This window comes from Sprattus sprattus (assembly GCF_963457725.1).
Source record: "Sprattus sprattus genome assembly, chromosome: 9".
Lineage (NCBI taxonomy): Eukaryota > Metazoa > Chordata > Actinopteri > Clupeiformes > Clupeidae > Sprattus > Sprattus sprattus.
In genome coordinates, this window is record NC_137928.1 from 25260945 (window position 1) to 25286177 (window position 25233).

Here is a 25233-nt window from a genome sequence, read left to right on the forward strand (position 1 = left end):
CATTTTAACTTTTGTTGTATTGCATAGATATTATGTCTGTCCTATTTATTTCATGATGTTAGCATACTTGATCATACTAATCCGTCATGACATTTTTTAACTGTGCAAATTTCATATTATTTTTCATGTTATATAAATAAATCTAAATATATTTCCTGATGAAAGCCTAAACAGACTTTCAGCATCTTACAACCGCAGAGCTTTGACCATTGCCCCATCGTGTGTACAAGAGGTGGTACTACATAAAATTGGCCAATGACTTTTCAACCATTTTGATGTGGCTTGGCTTGGCCCTTATGCTATGGCGGAGATGGATGACGGTGAAGAGCCGGTTCTGGTCCACACGCACAGTGGTTCGTCTGGGTCAAAATCTGGTGGGGACAAGATGTTTACTCTGAAGAAATGGAATGCTGTGGCCATGTGGAGCTGGGATGTCGAATGTGATACGTGTGCCATTTGTAGGGTACAGGTTATGGGTAAGTAAACGCTTGCTAGCCTGCTAGCTGACCTAACCACGAACGAGCCCCCGACTAGGTTTGCAGTTAGGTCCATAGCTACGAAATGACACTGTTGTCTAAGATACGCTGGATGACCACCAAGCTATATTGCTAATGCTGGCGTCAGATAATATTTCAACGGAGGAGCCATTAAATAACTTGTCACATGCCATGTAGCCTTGTACGTGCCCAGCACTGACACAGATACATTTTTTTAAAAAAATAACTATTCTATTAAGTTGCATTCCCTGCAAACAACATGGATTGTAAGGTAGCTTTCAGTAACGCTAGCACCAGACGAATAGCTAACCGGCAACACCATTCTTCGGCTTGCTAGGTTTCCTTTGTCAGCAAGCTAGCTAGAAGTAATCCTATTTGGAATCGAGTGTGGACCCTTCACACTAGTTATATAGCAGAGGACATTTAACACCCGAGCCATTTAATACATGCAGATACAATTTAGCCAGACAACCTAAACGCAGGTGCGAGGGTAAACATGAAGCTAATCAATAGTGTACGCTAGCTGGTTGGGTTCGATTGAGACAGACCGGTCAGCAAGTACTTTCATTATGCTACATCAGTGTGTCACCATATTGTTATCGTAGCTTTCCAAAATGTTAAAACTGCAGATTATGGTCTCGTTGTCGATATCAGTAAACGTACGTTTCTTCCATTTCCCCCACTAATTTGATTAATTTCCCTCATCCAACCCTATGTCAACTTCTTTAATTTTCTCTCCTGATCAAGCCATAACTGCCCAAAACAAAAGTCGTTTAAATAATGGTAGGCCTAGTTGTTTTAAAATGAATAGCATCTCCTGACTGTTGACATTCACTGATGTCTTTCTTGTCACTCTGTTGCAGATGCATGTCTGAGGTGTCAGGCGGAGAACAAGCAGGAGGACTGTGTTGGTAAGTTACTCTTTCTCTGCAGAACTACATCTTATAATGAATTAATGTATATTTTGTATGGACATTATAATACATGCTGAGCAAACGGCAACCACTCTAAACAGCCCTAATTCACATGGTAGTAATTGGAGGCCATGGAATGCTAAACTAACCTGTACACAAGGTTAAGGAAGTGGAGATTTTTAACTCTAACTTAGAAACTGGAGAAAAGATTATTTGGTAAACTGTCAAACTTCTCCTTAATGAGACATCACAGAGATAGCATGCATGTTATCCTGTAGTGAATGGGTGAGAAATGTTGTCATATTGGCAGAAATGTCAAGTATTCATTGCTGATTGAATAAGGGCCTGGATTGAATTCTGTATTGTTATTTTAGATCAGTTGATCTTGCGTATTGGAATACTGGGCTGGTAGATTTTTGTTACTTTGTATTTAAGCTTGATGTACTTCTCACTCCAAGTCTCTCTCGCTCTCTGTCTGTCTCCAGTGGTATGGGGCGAGTGCAACCACTCTTTCCACAACTGCTGCATGTCCCTGTGGGTGAAACAGAACAACCGTTGCCCGCTGTGCCAGCAGGACTGGGTGGTGCAGAGGATCGGCAAGTGAGGACGGGCGGTGCCAGCGCCAGTTGGCCTCCATCCTCACCTTGCCCACCCATGCCCAATCATCACCAGCCTCCGTCCCAATTGGCTTTCACCTCTGCCAGGGTGACAGAGTTCTTAAACACCCTTCGTTTCTCCCCCATCCTGTGTGTGTGTCTATTTGTGTGTTGGTGTGTGAATGCACCAACCAGTGTGTGTGTGTCAGGGGTCGGCGTGGCAGTTCTGGAAGGTTCTCAGTGAACGCCCTGTGGCACTTATGCTTGCCTCACCTGGGTGATGGGGTTCAGGGTTCGGGATGGAAATATCTGATAAAAACATGTTGCACATCAGTGGTATGTTTTTAATGGCGGAGTGCGTGCGTGTGTGTTTTTCTTTGTTGCACTGCTCATAGAGTAATAAACTGTGAGTGACTGGAGACGCTATACATGTCATTCATTTATTGTTATCCAAGGACTTGAGTGTGTGTGTGTGTGTGTGTGTGTGTGTGTTTTTTCAGGATGTACTGATTCCAACAGTGTTATCACACATCATAGCTGTTTATTTTGTAATCATGGATATAGTACATCATTTCAAATACATAATGCATTGTTTCTTTCTAGTGTTGTATGCCCATAGAATGGGATTTGTGTTTCAATCATAACATTCCTTAGAACTTTTGCACTTGACGACCTACATGAGGTATTAAGGTCTTATGAACCAGCTTTTGCATAAAATACAAGACCTTTTTGGACTTACCCGTGATGACAACCTGTTGGTTTGTATTCAGTTTGATGCATCACTAAAAACCTCAGGGTTGTTGTGTCAGTCACTGCAAGCATGTTGGCATGTGCCTTTACCATCTTGTGTGTAATGGGAATTACATGTTCCAACTGAGAGTTCAATGTGTATTTTCTCTTTAATTGACTCATCAACATTTGCCACTCCTGCTGTTAGTAAAGTGTGCTTTTGTCCTGCACATGCATTCTGAACAGATCAGGAGCTGTGCGCTCACTACAGAAAAGGAGCACGTTATCAGGATTATATATGATGATGTAGTGGATTTCTGCACCGTGAAGATCTAAGGCAAAGACGCCCAAAGCTGGACCTATTAGCTCTATTAGTTCTCTCCTGGGGTCTTAAGAATTGGGAAATAAGATATGAAATACGGGAAGTGAAGTTGGCTGTGAGATTGAGGCACAACTAAGTGTGTGGATCAAGCTCATCTAGCTTGTGACTGTGTTCCAGAGCCATCATGCTGACGATCAACATGCTAGTCATAATGTTATGGTAATAGTGAAATATATATACGTAGGGAGTACTGTTCAGCTTCACTTAAGAAACAATTCAAACCTGTGATGTGTAAAGCTGTGTATGACATGACCTGGTAACAGATTCATGGTTTCACAATACAGAAAGATTCAGAATGAAGCAAACTGTCTTTATTCCTCAATCTGAGCAGGATATTGTAGGCTACAGTCGATTGACATCAAATTCTTCACATGTTATTTTTTTTAAACTAGTTTTTCAGCCCAACTGTATAATGTAGGTTGATAAGCACAAAGCTGTTCCCTTACACACACAAAAGCCAATCTCGTCTACATCTCTCTGCAACAGGGGCTTTTAAACACTCTACCATCTTGGATAGTTATATGCCATTGGAAATTATCAATTCATTAGGTCAACACCTGTGTATAAGAACAGAGGGCAGAAAAAATAAACCATACACAGGAAACTGAGCTGTAACAGTAGGAAGGTTGGTGGGAGCTAAATAACAGGTACGCTGTGTTCTGGAAACTTCCCTTACATGACCCTGTTGAGGCTGAGCTTAAAAAGGCTATTGCTTGTGTGGTGACAGTTTCAAAGAACAAGAGCATCTGACCTGCAGACGAATCAGTGTCCATAACCTGAAGCCAGCCATATCCATATCCATATCCATATCATATCCTATTCGACCTAAAATGACAAGTGTTCAGAATATAAGTTCAGATGCAGAGACAGAGAGGTCTGATTCAGAATAATAATTTAAAAAAAAGACTTTACTTGAGTCAGGCAGAAGTATCCAAAAAGTCAACTCAAAATACATCCGGCCAAAAAAATACAGTCTGGGCAGTTAAATAGTTCCAACAAAGGAATAAAAGTCTCAAAACGGGTAACTGGTTTCCCAGGACAAAGATCACATGTTCAAACTCACTCAACTTGACCACAGGGTGTCAAATCAAGATTGAGCAAAACACAAAAGTTATAAAGGCAAGCAAACAAGGCTCAGGTGAACACAATGAAACAACAAAGACATCACACTTGTGACAGGCAAACAGGAACACTGAGGCCCCACATGGTCAAAAAGGGGTATAGCAGTCCAAACACCCTGACAAACACCTACCAGGAATACTACAGAAACATTAGAAAAACAACATATAAAATATTTACAGAATTGGTTAGAGTGAAAATAAAAGAGTTATGCAGGACTCTGCAAAATAAGAGTATGTGCAAAGATAAAATAATAGTCCAGGTATAATGTGTGTTAATAATGTAACACATTAAATCAGATGTGGAGACTTATTGTTAATGAAGCGTGTAGTGACTGCGGGGGCGGGATCCCGGGCCTTGTTGTTGAGGCCAACTGCAGACGGGAAGAAGCTGTTATTGTGGCATGAGGTTTTTGTCCTGATGGACCGCAGCCTCCTGCCGGAGGGGAGTGTCACAAAGAGTTTGTGACCAGGGTGGGAGGGGTCGGCCACAATCTTACCTGCACGCCTCAGGGTCCTGGAGGCGTACAGATCCTGGAGAGATGGCTGTAGCGCCAATCACCTTCTGAGAAGAACGAATGACACGCTGCATTCTGCCTTTGTCCTTGGCAGTGGCGGCAGCGTACTAGATGGTGATAGGAGGAGGTAGGGATGGACTCAATGATGGAGGTGTAGACGTGCACCATCATTGTCTTTGGCAGGTAGAACTTCTTCAGCTGCTGCAGGAAGTACATTCTCTGTTGTGCTTTTTTGGTGATGTTCAGCTCCCACTTGAGGTCCTGGGAGATTATGGGGCCCAGGAAGCGGAAGGACTCCACAGTGTCATTCTGTCCACACCAGGTCACTAGATGATCAACCTCCCACGTGTTGTGGACTCATCCCCACCAGAGATGAGCCCAATGAGGGTGGTGTCGTACGCAAATTTAAGGAGCTTGACGGACTGGTGACTTGAGGTGCAGCTATTAGAAATATGCAGTCCTCTAAAGATCAACCTGCATACACTAGTGATTATCTACACACAGTATTTTGCACAGATCCAGCACCCTCAGTTCTTAATGAATGTGGACAAAACTAGATTAATATCAGACCTCTGCTACTTATAAGGAATATCTCCTCTGTTGACTCATATCTGGAGGACTTCTTAGACCAATACGACTTCTGGTGGAGGTTTTGTTGGGAACATCCATTAGAAGCTTCTGACGTTCTGTTTGCTCTGCCACGTTATACTCCAGTTCACTCATGGCATCAGCTCCTCTGACACTCTGATCTGAACTCATGGTATCATAACCAGATGACGCAGCATAATTTAAATTCCTCAATCTCCACTTGGCCACCTTTGCCGGTCCAAGGCTGACTGACATGCCAAATTCTGAAGGGGTTTCTCCACTCACTAAAACATGGTCAAATAATCCAAGTCAACAAGAGTGTGTTCATGCAATAAATATTACAGCATCAGGTGTATACAGCAGTATTAAATCTTGTACTTTGATGTGCAATGTAGTAATATACAATACCATGCAAAACGTATAATTTACTAGTGTCATGGCAGTGATAAATGCAGACTTGCTCATGTAAAGAGAAAGATATGAGGCCATGGGTTATTGGTTCATAATGCTACACTGGACATCCACCATGCCCAGTTTTTACATCAGATCAGCCAACAACTAAAATTAAATTGTCCTTCTGTGTCAGTATCATCCTCCTCATATATTTCCTTCTAACTGGGAAAGACACGTCTTTCAGGCAGGGAAATGTACATTTTAGTCAGGTTGCAGTTTTTTAAAACAGAAAACAAACAGACTTTCCACATCTGAACTAAAGCAGCGTGTCTATAATAATAATAAAGAGAACCAAAAACCAAGGCAGTTACACAAGAATAGGTTCAACTTACTGTCTGGGACAAAGTGGATGTCAAGGCTTCCATCTCTCATCTCTATTGGCTTTGTATCTGGTTCTGCAAACACAACTTACAGCATTCTCTCTAGATCATCCTCTCGCTTGATCCATTCACCCTCTGTCAGAGTCTTTCTCCAAGGAAACCACTTAGAGACCGATGTCTGCTCTCCCTCACGACAGAACGGTTTTCCTCTGTTTCTAACCATCATCTCATCAACCTTCTTCTACAGCTCACTGACCTGAGAGCTTGAGACATCATCCCAGCAGCTCAGAACCTGATACCTGTTCCCACATTTCTCTACCAGCCACCGGAGGTTGTCGCCTTCACTCTCAATGTACTCCTCAATTGATCTGTCTCCAAGCCAGTCTCCCTTGGTGAATACAACTATGGTGTTTCTCCACACACTCTTACCGATGATGCTCATGTACTTAGATGTGGCTTTTCTGTCTTCCTCTGTGAATGGCCTGTTTGCCAGGAACCACTAAAAGGAAGCCGTGTGGACCTGGTGAGATCATGGACACACCGCGTGCAATCTCCTGTTCCGCAGAAGCAGATGCATCAGCAAGTGATGTACTCCAGCCTGGTGTATCAACCACTGTGACGTTAGTCTGATGCAGGAGAGATTTTGTGGTGCAATGATGTTTTTTGAATGCCTGCAGTGAAATTATAATTTCAAAGTTACAATATAAAAGTTAATGCACAGTTATAATATTCAAAATGAAATGTTATTACAAATCACCTGGGTGAGGTTAGACCTGAATGCATAACTCTTGAGAATGACATTGCCAGCTGAGCTTTTCCCTGCTTCTCTTGCACCTAGAAGAACAAGTGTTTGCTCAGGGAAACTGTGATTCTGACCTAAAAGAAAATGCAAAAACACAGTTGAGAGCAATTACTAGTTGGAAGCAGTATTTAAAAAATAAATTAAAAAAATTCTCCACCACAAGCTTTATTTCTTGTCACCACACTGTTGTGCTAAATACTGTTACAGTATATTACAGTATGACTATAGAAGAGCATCATTTTATAGAAGGCTTTTATTCTGTTCCGAGTTTAGTTCTGCTAATATTAACTTCTTTCTAACCAAGAGTGAGGTCATGCTGGGAAATATCAAACTGAGGCTTTGGCGTATCGAAGAAATAGCAAGGTTTGATATTTCCCGGCATGACCGAACGGTCGAGGTTAGTAAGTTGTTTATTATATGGCATTTTTCGCTCCTTTCATTTTGTAAATGAAAATAAATGTAAAGAAATTGATACATAGAAAGCATGTCGTTTTGTTCTGCTCTCAAGTCTCTCTCAGCTCTCAAGTTACAATGATCAATAGAAAACAGGCAACACAGCTCAGCTAAAATGGAGAAAACAGCTGGTTTTGAAACTCACCCTCTCTCTAGAATAAAATACTTTATTTGTATCCTGGCCAAGTAGCACTAAAGGCCCATTATAGGTAAGCCCATTTGGGTCCTTAGTGCTACTTGCCCATATTGGCCACTGAAGGCATACCATAGGTTGCCCATACCATGTGGGATTACTACTAAGGGTTCCCCAAAATTAGGGATGCACGATACCACGAGTACGAGTATTTTTATTTGTGAACTTGCCGATACCGAGTACTGATACTGATACTTCCTAAATAAATTTGGTTTCCATGAAAGATTTTATTTTGTCCTCTGCAGATTGTGTCAAGCCTATAGTACAACATTAACAAAAGGCTATCCCAAGCCAAAAATAAACAGAGCTTTCTGGTTTTAACACAAAAAAAAAGAGTCAATATCATCACATTAGACAAAATGTAAATATTACCAGATAAAGGCAATTAAATTTGCTGCATAGTTAACAACACAGTCTGCTTAACAAATAGTGAACAGAACTATTCCTGGATAAGCACATGAGCACAGTTCAGTTACAAAAGGATCAAAAGAGTCTCGGGCTCAAGTACACAAACAATCACCTATGTGGCACTATACTGTCTCTCTTCCTCCCCTTCTCTCTCTCTCTCTGTCTGTCTGTGTGCCTGCGCGTTTTTTTCTTTAACAAGACGTCAGTAAAGAATGGTAGCTTTGGTCTCTTGCGCCACTGGCATGAGTGAACTTTGTGTGCTTAGCACTATGGTGCATCTTCAGATGTTTTATCAAATTGCTTGTGTCAAACAAAGTACTTTCCTTTCCGCCCCTCGACACCGTAGCAGTGCAGATCTTACACTGTGCCTTACTCCTTTCGTCATCATTTATCTTAAAATGAGCCCAAATCGCTGTTAAGGCAGCACAACGGATTTGCTAATAGCTAACAACGGCTACATTTCATTTTTTTTTTAAACTTAGTTCACAGCTACAAAAAAATGTACTAGTTCAGTTCTTTTTTTCAATATGTTGCCACCTATATTTTTTCTAAGATCTCTATCTGTCTGCAATACCGCTCTCGGCCACTATGCAACTTCGGCGCTCTCACACCTGCCACAGGCATAGACAGTAGAGGAGAAGAAAGCACACACGTTCAGACGCAACACTGGGTATCGGTTTTTGGTATCAGTAATTCAAAACGAGTACGAGTACGACCCGATACCCGATACTGGTATAGGTATTGGTGCATCCCTACCCAAAATCATTATCTCCTGAAGTGATTCCATGTGGCCCCCATGTCAAAGACATGTTGTGGCCTCTGTGGGAAATCCAAAGGGCATGTTTGCTGGGTTGGTTGCATCCACAACCCTCAAAATATACATGATAGTTTCACACTTTTAAAAATGGAACTTGTAAACTTCTGGTGAGTATTTTGCTTACGGGTAGGGGTGTATCATTCAGGATAAGCTTTAAAAAAAAAATATGCTTACCTTTATTGAATTCCTTTATAGTTACTCGGATTTTTTCCGTTTTTGCTTTGAGTTTTCCAGCATTTTCCTCTACTAACATCTTCTGTTCAGCATATTCCAGTGCAACATCTCGATCCATCTCGTAACAAGAGCTGCTGTTGATGGCTACCAACTCGTCTATCTTCTCCATAAACTCTTTAACTTGGGTGTCGTCATCTCTGTTCTTGTTGTTAAACACGTGATATCTGTTTCCACACTTCTCAAGGAGCCACTTCAGGTCCTCCCCTTCACTTTCAATGAGTTCCTCAGCTGTGGTATCTCCAAGCAAATCTCCTCTTGTGAACAGAACATTTGTGTATCTCCAGACATTCTCACCGAAGAGCATCATGTGTTCCTTCACAGCTTGGCAGTAAGGCTTGTTGGATGCTGTTGCAAAAGGAACAGTCAAAAGAATCACATGTGGTCCAGGAGGACAGAGGGACACGCTGAGCTTCAGCTCCAGTTTGTCCATAATGGGGGTGTCCCATGGAGGGGTATTATAAAGCCACCCGGGTGTGTCAACCACTGTGACATGTCTTCCTGCGACCACACCCTGCTGGATTTCACATCGCGCTGTTCTCTTTCTGCTGCCCTCAACAAATGCTTCTCTTCCCAGGATGATGTTGCCTGATGAACTTCTTGCTGCATATTGAGCTCCAAGGATGTCAATTCTTCTCTCTTTTAGGGCGCCCAGCCGATCTCCAATCAAGTCTTCTAATGTTACAAGTTCAAGCTTTCAAAGCTTTCATGAAATGTAAGATAAGAATTTAAGAATATTTAAGTGGTGCCAGTGCTCAGGACCAATGTACTTTATCAGTGTATCACTCTTTTTATTTCCTTACTGACCATATTTCTAACAGTTGACAAAGATAACAAGATAAAGATTGTTTTCCTTACCGTTGTGCAATGCCTGGTGTCTAGCCCTTTGTGTTTCCACTGCAGTGATCCTTTCCTCAGCTCCTTCTTAAAGCGTTGTCCTCCATTGTTCCAGATGGACAGCATTGACACCAGGCTCATAGCACTGCCCTTTGTTCAATGTTACCATCTTCTCTATTTTAGCTAACAGTGCCAGGACCTGAGACTCATCACTTTTGTTTTTATTGACAAGGATATGGTACCTGCGCTGGCATTTCCAAAGAACCCACAGAAGAGCTGGCCAATGCCTAAGATGTCTCTCAAAAACATCTTTCCTATAAGGGCCATTTGAACTAAACAACACAAGGATGTATTTCCAGACATTTCCTTTGAGAAGTGCTAGGTGCTCCTCCAGTGAAAACCTGATCACGTCAGGAAAAGCCATGTCCACTGGAATAACAAGCAGAAAGGCATGCGGCCCAGGAGAACATAAAGCCGCTCCATGCAGAAATTCAATCTGATCATGTTTTGGAGTATCATCAAGAGCATAATGCCACCACCACCCAGGTGTGTCAACTACAGTGATGTGTCTCCCAAACCTTTGGCCCTCACTCTTAAGTGATTTGGAAGTTCTCTTGTGTAAAGGACTATCATCCCGCCCTAGGATTGTGTTTCCTGAAGATGTTTTCCCACTCGCTTCAATCCCCCCTAGCTCTCTACCCCCTATCAACACAATCTGCAGCGCTGGGAGGTGGTGTCCTTCACCTACATAAAAAGGACAGGTCATACTTGTGTGTGTGTGTGTGTGTGTGTGTCCTTACCAGATATATTCTAAAATAGGGTAATGAAAGGGTGAAAGCAATAATATGACAGCACTCACCCGAGGATATGGGAACGTGGACACTCATAGCTGAAGCTTCTCATTAACATCCGCTAATACGTTTTGGTGCTTCCTCTTGCACACTGGTAGCCTTGAAAGACATTTTACACAGGGAAAAATTAAACTTCATTATTTGAGACTGAGAAGAAGTTATTCAAAGATATTTAAATCAAATTAGGTCTACTTAAATCAATATTGGGTGTAGGATTTCTTTACAGCTGAAATGATGCTGAAACATTGAAAACTTATATGAAGTACATTTCTGAGCTATTATTCTCAAGCATCCTCCAAATAACTCAAATAACCTCAGAATTTGAAGTATCCACTGAGATAAACATACTCCTGTAAGGCAATATAAGAATATTTAATTGGCCTAACAATTTACGCTTCAATTGCATTGCATTCTGTACATAGGGAATAAGGAGAACTGATATAAAATCGTAAACAACAACAATCCCCGGTGGGGAGAGGCCATTTTTCCATTGACTGGAATCCTTCTTTATTTATTGGTGGCACCAATAAATAAAGAAAATGGCGGCGATTGTTGTTGTTATCGATTTTCTATCAGTTCTCACCACACAACAACGTCTCATCTCTGCTCCTTGAATGTCGATATGTAATAGTATGGAGTTATTGAAACGTACTATGTGTAAAAAAGACTAGAAATTGAATGTTTATTTTTAAGCCTCGAAAGTTGCACTGGGTGCCTTTAATTTTGAATGATTTGATTTGATTTATATTTTACAATTTAAAAAAAGAAGAAATGGTTAATGAGCTATGTGTGATCAGCAGAAAATAACCTACACCTTATTTACGGCCTTCTTGAAGATGATTATTTATGCATAGATTGTAAAATATTAGTTGACCAGTGTAGGGATGCCAAAGGGAGCATACACTATGTCAGTGTTTCTCTTAGTCTTTATTTAATGTGTGCTCCTTGAGTGCACTCTGAGTAAGGACTCTGCAACGTACGGTGCTGACATCGAACAGTTAGCCACAGTTCTGTGTGTGTCGCTGTCAGCCTACAGTATGCTAGTATGGAGTCAAATGGAGTTCTCAGGCTGCTACTCTGCCTGTTCTTAGTCCAGAGCTTACTCACATCCCGCTACTCGTCACACAAACACACATTAACACGTGGCCACTCTGGCCTTCTAATCCAGGCCTGCGCTGTGGGAATAGATTAGGACAGAAACACAGTTGGGCCAAGCGGTGTCCTGAGATGCACCCTGTATAGAGATGAAGCAAGAGTCTCTCGCTAATAAATATTCAAATAGAGATCCCTTTTGGCTGATTTTGTGACATGAGCAATTACAATAAAGAGTGCAAATGGAGTCCTCTATAATATAATTACTTTGTGTTTTATGACTGTATGAATTTATGCACAGAAGATCAGTCATTCGGGAGACTGTTGGTTTCTGGCCTCTGTTCACTTTTCCACACCCAACAATAATTCACTGAAGAGGGCTCTCATTGGCCACAGTGGCCATGTCTTTGCTGTCTTGTCTAAATTTAGCCATGGGCTCAAAGCTACTTACACAAGAAAGTGTGTGAGTTCCTTTTCAAGCGCTGTGTCCACAAATAAGCACACAAAGACACTTACTTAAGAGTAAATCCTGCTGCACCGCCTGTAATTCCCATTGACTGATTACATGAGCGACAGAGAAAGAGAGAAAGAGAGAGAGAGTTTGTCACACAGGTGTCCGCTCTCAGTCGCTCTGAGATGCATCAAGGGTTTAGAAGTGATAACACATAGGCAAGACACATGCACCATCACACAGACCTGTATATAGGTACATACACCACCTAGACTGGAGGTATTTCTGTAGAGAGGCCCTTGCCTCTCCTCTTCTCTTTGGTGTGACGTTGCACCCACACCTGCCCAGTCACAGCCATGTGTGACATGGGAGGTCTAGACAACTTGGTGGCCAATACGGCCTACCTGAAAGCCCAGGCCGGCGATGACAAGGAGATGCGGCGGCGGCGGCGGAGCCTGGCACTGCCCAAGCCCGAGCAGTGTTCCGCCATGCGCTTCTCCGTCAGCAACTCCTTCGAGTCGCTGTGCGAGCAGCAGCCCATCGGCAGGAAGTTCTTCCGGCAGTTCCTGCTGGTCTCCGTGCCCGAGTACACGGCTGCTGCCGAGTTCCTGGACGATCTGGCCGACTGGGACCTGGCCGAAGACGGAACCAAGGACAAGGCCCGGCAGAACATCATCAACCGGTTCTGCAAGGCCGACTCTAAGGGTTTCCTGTCCTTCCTGACGGGCGGTGCGGCAGAGAGGTGCAAGGCTGTCACGGACAAGGACTTCGAGGGGGTGATGAAGGGGCAGGTGAGGGACGCCACCAGAGACTTCCTGAGGGGGAAGCCCTTCACCGAGTACCAGAACAGCCCCTACTTCGACAAGTACCTGCAGTGGAAGCAGTACGAGAGGCAGCCAATCGGCGAGAAATACTTCTACGAGTTCAGGACCCTGGGCAAAGGAGGCTTCGGAGAGGTAACCATTTCATTGTGTCCATAGGTAAAAAAAAGGTAAATTATTATCATATTTTACTCCATGCTGGAATCTGAAATCGTTGAATTTAAAAATGATTTCCTGCAAATCTGCAATCACATCTATAGTCATCTGCAGCAATGGATAAGATATTTTAGATGTCTCTGAAACAATGAGGATAGACAAATCCAAATGCAAAAAAGAGAGAATCAGTCCAATTTGACAGAAGTCTCATTGAATATGTACTGTACTACCACGCTTATGATACGGTAAAAAAAAGTGCTGGGCTGAAGCTACAGTACATATCTCAGCAATGGGTCTTGATGATGATCTCTTTGTTCTGCCTGTAAAATGTGTGACTATCCTTTGAGGATATTCATTCATTGTGTTTGAATTCTCCTCATTTTCCTGTGGAGTCTCTGCCAGGTCTATTAGTGTTTCCTGGGTTTTTGATTGAAGATCATTGCTGTTGAATCAGCCATTGTTCAAAGACATTTAAGCACACAAAGCCATCATTATTAAATGGATATCCAACACTTCAATTTTTCTGCAGGACAAATGCATCGGTTCTTACCCCCTACTTCTCTGTTTTGTTGTGTTTGCTACTGTCAGTCTCTTTCTTTCCCAGCCCTCACATTTCATCTCTCATTCTTCTATATCTCTCTCCAACTCTTTTCTTTCCCTTCATCTCAATGTCCCACTTACCATGTTTATTATGGTTATGGTATTATGGTTATGGCTGATCCTTTTGCAACTTAAAAAAAAATAATTAAAAAACATATCTGAAAAAAAATATAGATATTATTAACAACAAAAAATAAAACAGAAGAATCATACAGCAAAGTGTAAAATGTACCAATATTGAATATCTGCCTTTCCCTGTTCCTCTTTTCCTCTCCCTCCCTTACCTGTGCCCAGGTGTGCGCTGTGCAGGTGAAAAACACGGGCCAGATGTACGCTTGCAAGAAGCTGTGCAAGAAGCGCCTGAAGAAGAAAGGTGGTGAGAAGATGGCCCTGCTGGAGAAGCAGATCCTGGAGAGGGTCAACAGCCCATTCCTGGTCAACCTGGCCTACGCCTACGACACCCCAAGCCACCTGTGCCTGGTCATGTCCCTGATGACCGGTGGCGACCTGAAGTACCACATCTACGACATGGGCGAGCGGGGCATCGCCATGGACCGCGTGGTCTACTACACGGCGCAGATCACCAACGGCATCCTGCACCTCCACGCCATGGACATCGCCTACCGCGACATGAAGCCAGAGAACGTGCTGTTGGACAGCCAGGGCCAGTGCCGGCTGTCAGACCTCGGGCTGGCTGTGGAACTGCCCAGCGGGAAGACCCTCTGCCAGACGGTGTGTGTGGGGTGTGTGTGTGTGTGGGGTGTGTGTGTGTGTGGGGGGTAGTATGTGTAGTCATTCAGTAGAGTTTATACTTAAACTTATCTACAGTACAATGTGATTCCAATCTAATTGTTCGGTTCTGTGTTGTGCTCTTCAAGTTAGTGACGCTTCACTAACCGCAATAGTGTGTTAGTGGCAGGTGCAGTCAGTCATAGGGTACTGGTGGGTAGTTAATTATAGCTGCAGAAGAAAATTACTCCTTAACTACCTCTTTTTATACATGCAGGGCAGGGCAGGGCATTCCACTAAATAAATTCTGGCACCGGGCGCCATTTTTACTGTGGGGTAACAAAATCACAAGGTTGAAAATAAATAGGAATTTAAGAATGACATAAAGACATAAATACCAAAGGCTAATGTATGCCATTGTCCTACAATCTAACTAAATCCCTTCCTCACACTGAACCAAATGATGGCTGTGAAGACCTATCGCAAAGAGATCAGCAGACCAGTATTAAACATGGACTTCTCTGGCAGTAAGCCATTCAGTGAATTGCAACATAAAAGGCCCAGAGAAGGATGGTTACCTGAAAGGGAGCTCTTGACACGGTTAGGTGATGATGATAATGTAGACTGTGACTGCCACCAAGAACAAGGAAGTAAGAATCAAAAACACTCTCTCGGTCCTTAGTCACACTATTTCTAAGCCTTCAGGATAGCTGAGAATGGGCTTTCTTCTAATCTAGGATTTGGCAACGTGTTAACAGCAGTGGAGATCATCTCCACCCAACTATGCTTTCTCCAGTTTTGTGATGTTGTGTGTGTATCTCTGCCAAAACTCCCTTTCACATGCACACCGCTTCCAGAACACTTATCACAGAGGTGGATGCTAGAGGTTATGGGGAGGTTGGTACACAGCATGATGTCTGGACTGCCTTGAGCTGATTCTCAGGCTTTTGAAGAGTGGAGTTCCTTGAGCAGGGGACTTGCAAAGTACATCACACATGATCTGAACTCATACAGATAATGATGAACAGCAGAAATGTTCTTTCCAAGTAGATGTCACTATAACATTTGCATTACATTCACAAAGGAAGTGACAAAAAATATGAGATATGAGAAACATTGGCTATAAAATGCAGTGATATGAGATTCATTGGCTATAAAATGCAGTGATATGAGATACATTGGCTATAAAATGCAGTGATATGAGATACATTGGCTATAAATTGCAGTGATATGAGATTCATTGGCTATAAAATGCAGTGATATGAGATTCATTGGCTATAAAATGCAGTGATATGAGATACATTGGCTATAAAATGCAGTGATATGAGATTCATTGGCTATAGACGGCAGTGACATGAGATACATTGGCTATAATTGGAATGTGGACAGCAATTTAAGTTTGCAATTATTGGACTTTTTGGACTATTGACTTTTGGTATATATTACATCACTGTCATGACAGAACTCATTATGGCAACAAGAACAAGACACTCTCAAATAATGACTGAGTTTGCTGGGAGTGTTTTATCCTTCTGTAAGTAACTCTCATTGCTTGAGGTTGACTGGGGTCAAATGGAGGAAGTGTGTCTTTGTTATTACTGTGGTGAGACGGGGACTGTGCAAAGACTCTTGCAGACCCTCATCATGTAATCCCATTAACCTGTCAGCCTGAGCGTCTGCTGAGGCTCTTACGTTGAATCTGTGCATGCCTGGGTCTGTGCGTATGTGGTATGCAGTATTGGTGTGTGTGTATGCTTGTTTGGTGCATCTCCTAGTATTAGGGTGACCAGACGTCTGTGTGTGTGTGTGTGTGTGAGTGTGTGTGTGTGTGAGGGCGCGTGAATCCTCCGCGGAGGCTCAGCTAGCGTCCGCTAATGCTAATCTGAGCATTACTCAAATCTGCCCCTCATCCGTTTGCTCTGATGTCACCCACAGCAGGACTCCAATCTACTGAGAGTGGGACGACCTGGGGGGTCTGACCTCTCACCTGCAAACCTGTGTGTGTGAGTGTGTGGGTGTGTGTGTGTGTGTGTGTGTGTGTGTGTGTGTTTGTGCGTGTGTGTGTGTGTGTGTTTCACTCTCGGTCGATTACCCATCAGCAACATGACTGATGGAAGATTGAGACCAACAGGTGATTTGGGTGGTTCACTGGATGGGAACTAACATATGAGAAGATGGAACCTGTAAAACACTCTCACCTACAGAGGAGAAAGCTTCTTCGCGTGTGTGTGTGTGTGTGTGTGTGTGTGTGTGTGTGTGTGTGTGTGTGTGTGTGTGTGTGTGTGTGTGTGTGTGTGTGTGTGTGTGTGAGTGAGTGTGTGTGTGAGTTTGTGTTTGTATGTGTGTGTGTGTGCGTGTGTTTGTGTGTGCGTGTGTGTGTGTCCGTGAGTGTGAGTGTGACTGTGAATGTGTTTTTGTGTGTTTTGTGTGTTTGTTTCTGTCTCTCATGCTACTGAGGATCTTTGACCTCTTGGATAGTCAGAGGTCAGCTCTACTCAAGACTGAATTTGAGTGTGAATGTGGATCTCCTTGAATGTGTCTGTATTTGAAAGGTAACAACTTGCACTCCTCATTCTCATTCTCATTCTCTCTCTCTCTCTCTCTCTCTCTATCTATCTCTCTCTTTGTATCTCTCACTCTCTCTTCCTCTCATGCTCTCTCTCTCTCTTCCTCTCTCTCCCTCTCATGCTCTCTCTCTCAATGTGTATCTCTCATTCTCTCTCTCTATCTATCTCTCTCTCTCTCTCCCCCTAGGCTGGCACGAGTGGCTACATGGCCCCTGAGATCCTGAAGCAGGAGCCGTACCGCATGTCTGTGGACTGGTGGGCGCTGGGCTGCAGCATCTATGAGATGGTGGCCGGGCGTCTGCCCTTCAAGGACTACAAGGAGAAGGTCCAGAAGGATGAGGTGGTCAGGAGGACCGTCGAAGACGAGTGCAAGTACACCCATAAGAACTTCGATTCCCTCACCAAGAAAATCATAGGCCTGCTCCTGAAGAAGAGAATCAGTGAGCGACTCGGATGCCGGTAAGACGCCCAGTTAAAATTCTCCTTTTCTGCGTATTCTGTAAATTAACGTAAACCGCAGTGAATTCACGAAAAACACAAAACAGAAAGATCTGAAAGAACTCAGAAACTTTAGATACAGAAGCAACTGAAAGGTAGAAGCCAAAACCTCGACTGCCTTTAACTGCCCAGAGCCCAGCTGAGTCATGTCTTGTGTTCACTTTCAGATGAAGCCGGGAATATATGTAGAGTGTGTTAAGTATAGTAAATTCTAAATGATGCCAGTGGCCTGTGGCCTGAACTGGTTAGCCACTGTTACTGACCACTTACTGGCCTGAACAAAAGCATCTAGATAAGACTGGACTGAATGCAGGTGCGACTGGTTTACATAGCTATTTGACTATAAGGGCAGGGATGCAGGAGACTCAAATCAGGGGAAAGAAAATGGCACCCTTTACCTTTTCTGTCTCCCCACCCTCCATGTCCCTCTTGCTCTCTGCCGTGTCACTCAAGCACAGACAGGCCCTCTCCAGTGTAACGGAGGGTCCTGACATGACCTGGCTCCGCTGTGCATGCAAGCAAGCTTTCCCCACACAGCTCCAGCACGGGGTTAAGTGGAGAGCCATATTAAGCCTGGCTTGACAGGGAGCTGACAGAAAAAGAAAGGGGTGCGTGCAAAGAAAGGGGTGTGTGCACAGTTTAATCCCTTTCTATGTATTAATCCTGTCTCTTCAATTACACTCCATGGCACAGTAGTCATGAGGTGGTCTGTGGTGTAGTAGTTATGAGGTGTTATGTTAGAAGAGAATTATTCTGTTTTACAATAAGTTCCATTAAGAACTGTGGGAATAGCGCACCCAGGACATGTTTGGTAATGTGTTTTAGTGGCAGTGACACACTAAATGTAACAATGATGGGCTTGGCCTATATTTTGGTCAATCCCTGTGGTAATGTTTGTGTGTGTTTGCATTTGTGTTTACCCCTAGTGGTGATGACCCCCGCAAACACGAATGGTTCAAGTCCATAAACTTCGCCCGTCTCGAGGCCGGGCTCATCGAGCCTCCGTGGAAACCCAAGGCCAACGTGGTCTACGCCAAAGACACAGGCGACATCCACGACTTCTCCGAGGTCAAGGGCGTGGTGTTTAATGTCTGCGACCAAAAATTCTTCAAGGAGTTCAGCACGGGGGCGGCGCCTATCCCCTGGCAACAGGAAATGATTGACAGCGGGCTCTTCGATGAGCTGAATGATCCCAGCAGGGTGGAGTCATCCTCTGCACTGGTCAGTGGGGAAGAGAAGAAGTCTAAGTCCTGCACGTTGCTGTAAAGCTCTGCAGTGCAGACATCAACACAAGAGGCATTCACTCTCACTTCTGTCATATTGCTTCATTATAAAAGAGGAACATGTGAACTCCAGGCATATATTTGGCAATATATTGATCTGGCCAATCTGAATTGATCTTACATTTAGCATAATATGCGGAGGGGGTCAAGGAACAAAACAGTCCCAGATTGTTAGCTCTATTGATGCCATCTGTAAATTGATATATGCCTTTTCATATGTGTTTCTGACTGAATTCTATTTTTTTGTATTATTATACTAAAGTTCACCTCTGTCAGAACACATGTAAATAGAGGAGTTAATTTGTTACCATCCTCTTAGCCTTACTTTCTTGGTCTTAATTTAACTTCTCACCTAGCCTCCAGTAAAATGTTGCATAGATAGGCGAAGGTGGCTGTAGTACCTATTATTCACCACACAGTGTCAGTATATAACCACTAGAGATTCAGTTCTCCCCCTGCCATCAGATGCTCACCAACACTGCCTTTCCACAGACTAAAACTTGCAGGATAAAATATACAGTATATACAAAAATTACCTTACAGGTATATTACTTTGTGGCATAACATTGGTCAACATAACATAACTTTCTCTGAAGTCATCTGTTTTGTGGTAAAGATTTGGACTTAATTTGAACAGCCAGTCTTATGTTAATTGTTATTCTTAACTGAGGTGCAATGTGAGTTTGAGGCCAGGATCTCCACCGTCACCCTATGTCACTGCTGGGCTGAATAGTTTTTATGAAGTGCATTTCAGCCTAATATTTAATTGTCATGGGTGTTAGAAACTTTAAAGGTTCAGAAATAAATTAAAACAATCAAGAGATTGCCATGCGCTCAACTAAATTTATTTTCAATTACTTTTTTTCTGGTCAAATGATACTGAAAATGACAGTGATGTGATCAGTGATCCTTCACAATGGCAAAGTACATGTCAGGAGAGAAATCATTTGGATTGATGGTTATAATCATTTGGTAATATCCTGATAGTCACATCTCTGTGTGGCACTCACATACAACAGGTGTTCACCCATAAACCTTAATGTTGTTTGGTGCCTATATGTTTAACAGTGTGACCTTAACAAATAAGTGCTAGCGTAGCTTTACAAATGCTGTAAGCGCACATGGTTGCACGGTACCTCTGCTTAGTCATCTGGGGTGATTCTTCAAAAAAAGCCCGGATTCTGGCTACGCAAGTGCAAATGTATGGAGGCGAGAACAGTTTCCAAATGTTTCATTTGTATTTGTTTTGTTTTGTTTATTTTTTGTGTGTGTGTTGTGAGCGGCAGCTTGAAGTAAATACAAAGCGGCAGTGGCTTTGTACTGGTGGCAAAAGATTTTTTTTAAAAAATCATCACATAGATAAGAAACGAATCATGTTTTCTCAATAGTGAATGTTGCATAGCTGCTAAATATTTACATTTTGTAAGTTAAGTTGCAACACTTGGCTTCAGTTACGGTAACTTAGGGTTTTGAAAGTGAAAACGAGTCTGATCTATAGCAATCATTATTTATTTCATTAGTTCATATTCGCTGGCACGGCCCTATATCACATGTCAATTAGCAGGTGTCAATCACAGCCAGACAGTTGAATAGACAGAACATGGCAATCGTAGTATTCACTTTCACATAATTGTATATCATTCAAATGTTTCAAAAACTTAACCTCAACTTATCAACCTTAATAATTCATACGCATTTGGAAACTTAAATTACAGAACGGCTCCAACAGTGGCTGTATGATGTTGTATTCTGTCAAGTTTACGCAGTAATGAAATTGATATCTCATGTGTAAATGTCTGCCATCTCTTTGTTTGTTTATGCACTTGTTGCTTTCAATGGAGAGGTCTGCTCCTCACCTAACGTCTTTGCATTCTTTTACACACTGACCAATCGTGTTTTTGGTTCTTGCTTTTGTTTTGTTTTGTTTCGTTTGTTTTCAGGGGCTATTTGGAATAGTGTAATTATGGAAAAACACAAATAAAATAGTGATGCCTTTCCTGGCAATATTTACTTGCTGTTGTATATCACGGTTACTTTCCCTTCTTCTATCAAAGACAGAGCGATGAGGCCTGTGTGGAGTGGGCGGATCTTTACTTCAGTACTGATATCTCTGTCACCAGACAGAAATGTAAGAAAGAAAGAAAAAAAGAAGGATTTCTAACTCCTGTCAAACTCAGACTAGTTGGTAAAGGGAGAAAAAAAAACACAGAAAAAAGCATAAGAATGATGAATGGTCATTCTAAGTTCATAACAGAGGCAAAAAGGTGCTTGAATGTCTTTAGTAAGTCGGTAGCAGGGGAGAGGCCAGTGCTGTCCAGATAGACAGCTGAGAATAAAAACTGTTGTGGCCTATGGTTTGAAAAATGAGAGAAGGGAAAAAAAACATAGTTTGTCATGTAAGAAAATAAGTAAAAATAAAATGTACTTAATACATTTTAATTCTTATGATTGGGTAGGCTACTCAGGCATAGTTACGTCAACGTTAGCTGCGTTAGTCACTAATGTTGGCCACATGTGTTAGCTATCTGAGCTAGCTATAGTTAGCCATTAAGTGAGCTTATAAACTAACCACTGTAACCTAATCATGTCAAAAAAACAACATTGATTAAATGCTTTTAAAAAGGAAAACGAGAGAAGGGATATGAACCTATACACTCCATGTGATGATGACGACCCGGTGCCCTAAACCTCTTCTTTGCTTCCTTAAACTCCTATCACCCTTACTCACCAGTCATTAGCACCTCTCCTAAAACACACAAACACACACACGCACGCACACACTTTAAGCGTAGCAGCAATAGCGGCATAACTGAGCCCAGAACCAGTCCCATACCTAAGTCAGCGGCTATCGCTGAGTTATGTTGGGTGGGTGTTTCCTGGACAACGGTCACACTTCAGTTCCCTCGGAACTGTGTGTGAAGCAAGTGCTGCTGTGAGCGCCAGTGCCGAGCACGAGGTTTTTGGTCGACCTCAGTGGAATTTCTGTCGGTAGACGCCAGGGTCAGACTCATCTGCACCGGGCAGTTTGTTATTAATGTCGCTCCACATGAGATCGCAGACAAAAAAAGAAAAAACGCCAGTGTTGTTTGATTTCAAAAGAAACAGATAGAAATGACGTAAGAGCAGTCCGGGGAGCGTTTTTGTCTTCCACTGACGGGGTGAGATCAACTAGTAATGGTTTTTTTTCTGATTTAATGAGGTAATGACATGCATTATACTGAGCTGAACGCAGCCTACTTTTTAAGTTCTCAGGAAAAGAACAGGGTTATTCTTACACAAGGGAAAGCACCTCCTTGCCTTGCCATGTAAATCTTTTTACATTTTATGGCACTGTTAGCTTAGTTCTTCAAATTTAAATATTTTTTTACAGATAGCCCCTTCTGTATTCAAAGAAGATTTTTTTTGTTGTTTGGGATGTAGGCCACATCTGTATTGAGCACCTTAAAGTATGGATTAGCCTATGTAGCCTAGAGGGAATTTCAGCCATCTGATTGGAATTCAGTGACTGCAGACACTGGCATCCTCTCACAACAGTCCCCCACTGTAATCACTGTCCATGACTCTCTAAGCAAGCAGAGAGTGACTGATGTTTGTACTGCAGTCCACAGACTGCTCACTCATCCCGTACCTCCCAAAGACTTCATTCATGCGTCAACACCTCGGAAGATTGGCTCGTCTGTTCCTGATGGTCAGTGTTAAAAATATAAGTCTGTCTGTGTCTACTGGCGTCGACACCAGTGGGCTTGGGACGGCAGAACCGCTCTGATGGAAACGGGACGGCCACAAAGTCAGGGGCAGCAGGCCGCTTGACCTCAAATTGCGATGTTTTTGGCCGGGACCCTTCGAGGGTCGATACTTAAGCGCTTAGTGGTTGCGTATAACTTTCTGTCCCCGTGCCACCAAAAGCAACAACGTGCCGGTTCACCACTCTTACCGTAAACCTCACATAACAGTTCACCGGGCCTACTCATGACCCTCTTTTCTGCTGCCACGCTCCCAGGGCCGAAGAGTACATAGAACCAGAGACCATAATTCCTCTAGAGCAGTGGTTCTTAACCTTATTGGAGGTACTGAACCTTGCAAGCTTCATCAGTGCATTCACCGAACCCTTCGTAATTGGAAAAATAAAAATATTATTTCTTCAAAACATAGGTATATACTGTATAAAAATGGCCCGACATTGCTAATGTAACCCGGGCTATACTTTGTGTGTCTTGACCCCTGCCGAACCCCAGAGAGTGACTCAACGAACCCCTGGGGTTCGATCGAACCCAGGTTAAGAACCACTGCTCTAGAGTACTGTCTTAGAGTGCCATCAAACACAAGAATCACAATGAGGGAAGACAAACGTGTGACATCAGCATGCTCCTTTCGAAATTTCAGTTTAAAAGTCTCAAACTCTCAAAGTTATTGACAAAAGTCGCTTTGTGGGACAAATGTGTAACTTTTAAGTTTTGCGCAAGATTTGGAACACACAAGTAATATGTTTTCACAGGAACACAAGTAGTAGGTGATTGTGATCAGACTTTATATCTATTAGATGCCAGTATAATTAGCTGCATACAATGTGTTACATTCCAATCATCTTATCAATTATGAGGAGCGATCGGTTGAAGACTTGTTACAATTGTTCTCGGCCACTGTTACAGCTGTTCCTGACATGTTATAACTGTCCCCAAGGCACTCACTGCAAAACATACAAAGCAAAAGGTGTTCCAACTATACATGGTCTCCCCTAGTGCTTTTAAGGATGAGGTGACACATTTAGGCCACTGCTAGAAGTTGAGGTAAAATCGTCACCAAATGTGCTGTATTGGTCCAACCCAGCAACTACCAAACATAGAGGTGACTCTAACTTGACAGCCACCTCAATCCGCCTTTCCCACGTCTCAGTAGGTTAAGCAACTTCCCTCACCCGCCTTATTCAACAACCATCTACCCTCAAGTCTCACGCGCGGATCTGACACACACCCAGACAAGTTTCCGCTTTCGTTCCTGTCCTCTTCTATTCTCACATTTACCACATGCTAATTCCCGGGTGAAGTGTCACCGGAGATGGATTTAAAGGGCCCGTGGGTGGGGGGGGTTCTCACGGGGGGGCCACGGGGAGCTGAGCCCAAGCTCTGATGCCAATCCAAGATGCAAGCCGATAGTCCTGGAGCTGCACACCGAAGAGGGGGTGAGGGAGCCATCTGTGGTCGACCCGATGACATGTGAAACTCTCTGACAAGACCTCTCCGAACATGATTGTGGAGTTATTAAGCAGGCGAAGGCGTGAATATGGGGGTCTATGGTGACCCATAGTGTGTATGTTTGTGTGTGTGTGTGTGTGTGGGTGGGTGTGTTTCAGAGGGGAAGTAGGTGAAAGAGACAGAGGAATTGATAATGGTTGATTCCGAAGAATTGATTGGCATAAAAGATAATATGAGACACACACACACACAAACACATTCACGCAAATGCGTACACACCCAGATAGCACTGAGTGTGCACTAATTATCTTGTAGTGATAATGATTTCTTTCAGTAACCCACAGCACACACACACACACACACACACACACACACACTCCTCATACCAGTTACCACTCATTTATTATTTCTCATGTACACACTTTAATGTGCATACACACACACACACACACGCACGCACAGTAGTACCTCAAAGTGCAGGCAGTTGGTGCGTGAGATCAAAGCTGCTGAGAGGGTAATTTGGAGGCGGTGTGTGTGACATGCTCTGGCTTGACATCAAAGGGTCTGCAAACACTCCGCTGAGCTCTGGCATCCTCAGGATGTTATCGCCCTGTGCACGTGTGTGTGTGTGTGTGTGTGAGAGTGTCTGTTCAAAACTGTGTATGAAGGCTTATTTTGTACAGGATAGGTGTTGTGGAAATGACCTCTTCGGGTGCATTGGGAGCTCACTATGTATACGAAGTGGGCTCCTCAACCTGGGCCTCAATTAGTGCTACTAGAGATTATGCAGAAGACACTCTGGGCTGGTATGGGTCACTTTGGGCTGGTATGGGTCACTCTGGGCTGGTATGGGTCACTCTGGGCTGGTATAGGTCACTCTGGGCTGGTATGGGTCACTCTGCGCTGGGTATGGGTCACTTTGGGCTGGTATGGGTCACTCTGGGCTGGTATGGGTCCCTCTGGGCTGGGTATGGGTCACTCTGGGTATGGACAGACTGCTTGTGTTGCCCCACATTGAGAAAAGGCACTGGTGACTGGAGGCTCTATGGAGGTGCCTGGCATGCGGGCTCAGGGTTTGGTGTCTGGCCTGGTCAGAGAATGGAAGATGGTGTGTGTGTGGGGTCCCCCTTAGAGCCA

At 43.2% G+C, this 25233-nt stretch overlaps 2 protein-coding genes across 2 annotated transcripts; both read left to right on the plus strand.

The window, feature by feature from the left end:
* Positions 1-275: 275 nt before the first annotated feature.
* Positions 276-2433, plus strand: rnf7 (ring finger protein 7). The gene is made up of 3 exons (XM_080845354.1): positions 276-476; positions 1361-1408; positions 1897-2433. The coding sequence occupies exons 1-3, from the start codon at positions 302-304 to the stop codon at positions 2013-2015; spliced, it is 342 nt and encodes a 113-aa protein (XP_080701480.1). The 5' UTR covers positions 276-301; the 3' UTR covers positions 2016-2433.
* Positions 2434-12606: 10173 nt separating this feature from the next.
* Positions 12607-18887, plus strand: grk7b (G protein-coupled receptor kinase 7b; the record flags this gene model as incomplete). Its single annotated transcript, XM_080845402.1, has 4 exons — positions 12607-13206; positions 14122-14559; positions 17311-17582; positions 18548-18887. 4 exons carry the CDS (start codon positions 12607-12609, stop codon positions 18885-18887), a joined length of 1650 nt encoding a protein of 549 aa, XP_080701528.1.
* Between the last annotated feature and the right edge of the window lie 6346 nt (positions 18888-25233).